This window comes from Arachis ipaensis, chromosome B10 (assembly GCF_059453495.1).
Source record: "Arachis ipaensis isolate K30076 ecotype BB chromosome B10, ASM5945349v1, whole genome shotgun sequence".
Lineage (NCBI taxonomy): Eukaryota > Viridiplantae > Streptophyta > Magnoliopsida > Fabales > Fabaceae > Arachis > Arachis ipaensis.
Window position 1 is genome coordinate 75,664,498 of NC_142435.1, and position 6,845 is coordinate 75,671,342.

The window sequence follows — 6,845 nt, forward strand, 5'->3', positions numbered from 1 at the left end:
TTAGACTATGTCTTGTTACAAATGACTATGCCTTCCATGATTGAATTGATGTTCTGAAAATTAGGTATCAAAATGTCAACTAGTGATTTGCAATTTATGTCTCTTTTTCTTATTTGGTGGTTTAAGGTAATTAAATTTTTTCATCTTCTTATGTTGTGTTTTATAATTTGATATAGTTTAAGCATTGTAACTTTTCATGTGACTGAGGCTAAGTTGTATATACTTCTTGGCTTCTTGTAAATTTTTATGCTTGTTTTCTGTTCTGTAAAGCATTAATGTTTATTGTGATAGGAAAATGAGAAAGTCTTGGGAAATGGTTCAAAAATTTTATCTTGGGAACGAACTCATCATCAAAGTCTGATTTCTCAAAGAAAAATGATATTTTTGTTCTTTCTATCATTATATGATTTTGTGATTTTTATTTTCTTGAGTATTTATTTTATAAAAAAGATATTTTGTTTTCTTTTTTTTCTAAAATTTTTGGACTTTTTATTTTTTATTTTTTTAAAATTTTATCACTATTTGGTTCTACACTATTATAGGGTTATGCATATTCATCTTTCATCCCTTTTTTTTCCTCTGCCAGTGCCGAAAGGGTGATTTTCTTATCAAGCTAATATCCTTCTTTCCCTTGATGCGGGTAGGTACAAATTTTCATTAAAGATCAGAACTTACTCCATATCATCTAGATCATACCGTATCTTTGTCTCTTTCACAAGTACTCTGTCATCCAAATTCTTATCCATATCTATAAACCCTATTTCTCTTTACTTCGTAGCATCTTCTTTCCTATTTTGGAGTAGAGAGTTTTTTTTCAATTATTGGTATATAAACTGGTTCTTTGTCTATACGCATATAAATTATATTTTCCACTACTTCCCAACGTCTTTTGTGTTTGAAATTGGTTTTTCTCCATATACCCTAAATCATATATTTGGCTATGCATAGAGAAAAGGCATTGTGAGCCTATTGAATGGGTGCTCTTTGTTGATATGGTGGTGCATGATGGCTTACAATGGAGTTCTATAACCTTTTTATGTTTTACTTCTAATTAAAATGATCTGTGTTGTAACTTAGTAACCAGATTTTATTTGAGTATTTCAATTGATTGAGTTGTTTCTCAGAGTTATGTTAATGTATATAATTTGGTGGTGATTATTTTTTCTTTTGGTGGTGGTGATTGAGCTGTCATCTGGATGAAGAGATGTGTTGCACAACCTATAAGCCCATTGACTTTCTTATAGAATTACCCCTTATTCTATGTTGGAGCAGTTATTGGCTTGGGAGAAAAAATTCTACAAGAAAGTTAAGGTTAATAATCTTCCTTTTTGCTTACGTAACAATCTAAAACTTTTTCTGTTTTCAATTGATTTAATAAACTATTTGTATAGGAGAGGATTATTGGAGTCTTTGATGAGACTTAGATCAACGGGAATTGGATAAATAGAATTATAGATATGAAATGAGTCATAATCTTACTTGTACTCCATAATAATATAATGGAAAAGTATGAGGAACCAATACTCTTATTATACAATGCATACAATGGGGTGTAATTGAAATTAAAATTTAATTATGGGTTACGAGGATTTAATTGAAATTAAAATTGAATTATGGTTACAACCATTAATTATGAAGATTTGCTAATTTGAATGGTTTAAAAAATTAGGATTCAGTTTGACGTAAACATGAACCATGATCAGTTCTTTTTGAGCGGCGCCGACAGAAGCAAGAACGCAACCCATCTCAGCCGACGTTACTATATCATATTCTCACTGGCTCGTGTGTGATCACCTGAAGTCTCTCCCGGAGAAGTCGAGGTCCGCACCGGTGAATGCCCGAAAGCGCATTCCGAGCGTGTGACTCCTTCTGGCGGCACCGCATCATGTCCTTCCGAGCGTGTGGCTCCTTCCCTGGTCTAGTCGGTTTATTCACCATACAAGATAAAAGAGTTAATAGTGTATCTCATTTGAAACGTCCATCACCGCGTGCTAGTTAGTTGTTGGCGTGTAAGGTGAGAATGGTTTGTTTAATTGATCACCATGGATGCTTATTTATATATGTTTTAGATGTTCATCTTTGCAAGGAGAATATCAATGCGTTAATTAGTCATGGATTAGTAATATGCAAATTAAACCAGCATGTATAGGCAATTTATTTAGTACACCAGACAAGTGGTTAGTTTAGAAATAATCACTTATGATGTGCTTGATGCCTACAGTATAATATTATTAGTTTATTATATTGTTAAATATAATAAAATAAAACTAACTGCATTGGTATTGTTAAGACTTTTCTTGTAAATGTCAGCTGAATAGAATAATAAGAGTTATTCAAGATTAGTTTCGAAATACATGCATGAGTATAAATGATAGATGGCATATGCATTAAAAATGCCACTTTAGTGACATTAGATTCATAAACTAAGTAATGATATAACTGCATGTTGGTTGATATAAGTGCATTAAGAATACCACTTTAGTTACATTCGAAATACATGCATGAGTAGTATAGATGATAGATGTCCAGTTATACATTTGTATCCTTATCTATGGAGTTTTGTGAGGATTTTGGTAAATCTCATTTGCTAGTTGATTATCTAAATAGTTTCTATGAATTTAGTTTTCGGTGTTTTTTTGTGATTATAGGCCATGCCAAGATTGGATGTTACTGAGGTTGGAAGTGAAGAAATGGATATTTGTTACGAGGTTTGGACTCTAGTTTCGTCCTGTATTATAATGCTTGGGACAGTAACCATCCTGAATTTACATCTGTTCGTTTATTTTGCGATTATAGGATATGCCACTTTTGGATCTCTCCTAGGTTGGAAGTGAAGAGATGGATCCTGGTCACCAGGTTTGATCTCAAATTTAATTTTTCGGTGTCTTAAAACTACATGGTTGATTTGAACATTAACGTTTTTGTTTTATTTCTTTTTTGTTTTTTTTTTAAATTTGATACTTAGGTACCGGATCACGATGGCCTTCGGAAAGATGAAATACCTTGTGTTGGAATGCGGTTTGATCAATTGCAAATGGCTCACAAATTCTATGTGACATACGCAAAGAAAGTCGGGTTTGCCACTAAGATACGGACAACAACCTGTGATAAGATCACAAATCAACCCATTAACCAAGCTATTCACTGTAATAGGGATGGGTACCGTGTGTCTCGTGTCAAAGCGTCAACGCGGAAGAACATGATCTCAGTCGCTGGGTGCAAGGCAAGGATATACGTGAAGTTTGACAAGGAGACGCAAGACTGGGTTTTCTTCAAGGTGGAGCTGAGTCACTCGCACCCATGTTCAGCGAGGAAGGCGGTGCACTACCATGAGTATAGGCAGCTGACCATGCATGCGAAGTGCCTGATCGAAGATAATGATGAGGCTGGGATTCGACCAAGCAAGACTTTCCTAGCTTTGGCAAATGAGTCTGGGGGCCCATCTAACCTGGGATACTCAGAAAAGAATTTACGAAACTATATTACAGCTAGGCTCCGAACCAGCAACGTCGACGTCGATGTCAGAGAGATGATGAACTATTTCATGAGAATGCAGGACATCAATCCAAACTTATTCTACGCGGTGAATTTGGACGATCACTGTAAATTTCGGAGTGCAGTATGGGTGGATGCAAGGTATAGGGCGTCGTTCGAATATTATGGAGATGTTGTGTCACTTGATAGCACATACAGCACAAACAAGTATGGAGTAGTTACTGTGGGGTTATTTTTTCTTTCTTTTTTTTTCATAGGTTGGTCGTGATTGACGTTTGTTTTTTGTCGCTGTTTTTGCATGTAGGTATGGATTACCGTTTGCGTCGTTCGTCGGTGTCAACCACCATGGTAAGTCGACCATCCTTGGTTGTGTTCTCCTTGGAAATGAGGAAATCCCAAGTTATGAGTGGGTTTTCCGCCAATGGGTCAAGTGCATGAGAACTGCTCCACAGTGGATCATCACCGATCAGTGCAAATCCATTTTTTGTGTAATAAAAAAATGTGTTCCCCGATACACACCACCGGTGGTGCATCTGGCACATTATGAAGAAGTTACCGCACAAGCTTGGAGCTTATCGCCGGTACAGAGAGTTGTATGATGAGTTCAATGATATTGTTTGGAACTCTCGCACCGAGAAGTCATTTGAGGATAACTGGTATGAATTCATAGACGAGCACAACTTACATAACAACACATGGCTGTCAAGTCTGTTAGTGTACAATTATTTTTTGCTCGATAATTGAAATCTTTTTGGTAGGTGGCTTTATATGATTTAATAAGAAGTTTCTTTTTCTTTATGTAGACCTTTTTGATGATCGACGCATGTGGGTCCCAATATACTTCAAGGGTGAATTTTGGGCTTCCATGAGGAGTACGCAAAGGAGTGAGAGCATGCACTCATTCTACGGAAATTTCTTACACAGTCGGACTAGCTTGGTTCAATTTGTTCACGAATATGACAATGTGCTTGGAATTAAGGAGCAAAGGGAACTAGAGGATGACGCAGCAGACTCGAGGGGGTTATCCCTTGTGCAACGACCTCACCTATGGAGAAACAATTTCAGCAGGAGTACACTACATGCGTGTTTAGGGATGTTCAAATAGAGTTTGTCAAGAAGGCTAATTGTAGGGTCTCTGTTGTTGCTGAAGAGGGGCCAGTTGTATGCATGAAGGTTGAAGAGGAAATACTAGTGAATGATACTATAAGTTGCGTTCCGTACGACGTCCACTTCGATCGATCCACGCAGGAGGTTCGTTGTGAGTGCAATCTATTTGAGAGTTCAGGAGTGTTATGCTGTCATTGTCTTGTAGCCTTCCATTATTACAAGGTGTATAAAGTACCTAATCGATATGTTCTCCCTCGTTGGAGTAAGAACATAAAGCGCAAGCATACTTATGTCAAGAGTAGTCACGACGTCAGCCGGTCGGATGAGAGTCATGTTGCATTTAGGGGACTATGTGCACACTTCTACAATGTTGCTCAGGATTTTGTAAATGATGACGAAGAAACAGCCTTGCTTCATGCTGCTCTAGAAGAAACAAGAGCTAAGCTGATTGCTCACCGTGCCAAGAAGAGGTCCGAGAGTGTGGCAGACTCCCACAACAATATTGGCTCAACAAGTTCGAATGTTGCCGCTGTGATGGACATCCAAGCCCCATCGAAGGTCAACACAAAGGGCCGGCCAAAGAGTAAGAGGCTCGGTGCTGCCCTGGAGAAGTCATTTAAAAAATCTGCTCGGAGGAGAAACAAGCATGACCCCCCGGTAAATGTGTGTATCAACCTCGACCCAGCATCTTTATTTGGTATTGTACTATGGAAGAAGTTAACTGTTGACCTTTTGTTTTGTTAACCAGGTGGTTTGTCCGGAGCCAACTCAAGATGTAAGATTCGATGGTGTTATAGGCTAGGCTGATCCCGAACAAGTTGGTGGCTTCATGTCTTTGTTAAGCTCCTTTAGCAAAAGTTAAGATTTGTTATACAATCCATTTATTTTTTTTTCAAGATTAGTGGAAGAGGCTGGTTTCATGGGGTAATCATATAGGTTTTAAGTTGCTATGCAGTTGATGAGATAGTAAGATTGGATTGATTACATGAAGCATGTTAATGTCACCCGAGTGAACCCTTTTGCGTTATTTTTATTCCAATGAATTGAATGCATAATGAATTTACATCATGGTTTTTCTTCTACTTTGGATTATCGGTATTCACCCTAAACATGGTTGGGTATCTGTCGGTATTTCTTTGTGCAGCGATTTGTTGTTTTGATTAATTTTGACCAAGTTACATTGGATGTTCATTACAATAAAGTATAGGATGTTTAGTTTAACTGTATTCAAGGATGGTCATTCATCGCCTAAACCAATATGCGCACACATTCATATTTTACTAAACAACTTTAATAACCACAGGAATCTAGGTTGCAAGAGAAATAAAACATTATATAAAAAAATTTTATTATTTGTTTCTACGCTCGGGGGTGACTATAAATTGTTGGAATTTTGTTAAGACTTCCTATCAAATTTAGAAATTAACAATTTCTTATCAATTAGCGGATATTCATTTTCACTCTTCGAATGGATTTTTATTTGTAGGTATTTGTGTATGTCGCGGACTTTTATGTTTTAAATTTGACCAAGTTACACTGGATGTTCATTATTGTACATTATTGGATGTTCAGTTTGATTATAACTGTGGATGGTCATTGTTCCCATAGTCCAATATGAATAAATATGACTACTTTACTGTACAGCATTGATAACTCCGAGAAGCTAAGCTGCCAAAAAATAAAGACCCTTACATGGTAACATAACCAACGTATCATTTTAATGTCGATCCTAAAAAAATTCATCCTGGAAGCATGTAACTCTAATGTGCCATAAATAAATCCGTAAGCATATCATCAGCAAGTAAAATAATCATAATATGGTAGTTCAATTCACTGGAGCTAAACCTAAGTAAGCAACTTCTTCCTCCCTTTGCGCAGTGCCCCCTTCGGTAATCCTTCCGCACGTTCAATCAATGACCTCGTGCTAGGTGCAGTGTATGGTGAACTAACGTCCTTCTTCTTGTTCCGTGGTGCATTGCGCCGAACAGGTTTACCCTTTTTCTCCAACAATGAAATAAGCTGGTGAATCAATGCATTGTGTTAGCCACAAATAATATCCAGCATCAACTCCATCCGGTGTGAACTGAGTGAATCCTGATAGAACATTTATCAGGCGATTTTGTATTAAGAACCGTTACATTGATATTCAAACAACATGAATAATGAAATCCTGACAAATGTTTACAATAACAAACCTCGTCCCATTCGTAGAGTTCACGATCTTCTGTCCACCTTTCCATTAG

At 37.0% G+C, this 6,845-nt stretch overlaps 2 protein-coding genes across 2 annotated transcripts; both read left to right on the plus strand.

The window, feature by feature from the left end:
• The first annotated feature begins 2,501 nt into the window (after positions 1–2,501).
• LOC107620736 (protein FAR1-RELATED SEQUENCE 5-like) lies at positions 2,502–4,364 on the plus strand. Its single transcript, XM_016322862.1, has 6 exons — positions 2,502–2,573; positions 2,649–2,708; positions 2,824–2,856; positions 2,966–3,702; positions 3,800–3,983; positions 4,299–4,364. Exons 1-6 carry the CDS (start codon positions 2,502–2,504, stop codon positions 4,362–4,364), a joined length of 1,152 nt encoding a protein of 383 aa, XP_016178348.1.
• A 178-nt stretch (positions 4,365–4,542) lies between these two features.
• On the plus strand, positions 4,543–5,404 carry LOC148580463 (protein FAR1-RELATED SEQUENCE 9-like). The gene is made up of 2 exons (XM_088492245.1): positions 4,543–5,259; positions 5,351–5,404. The coding sequence occupies exons 1-2, from the start codon at positions 4,543–4,545 to the stop codon at positions 5,402–5,404; spliced, it is 771 nt and encodes a 256-aa protein (XP_088348371.1).
• The last annotated feature ends 1,441 nt before the right edge of the window (positions 5,405–6,845 follow it).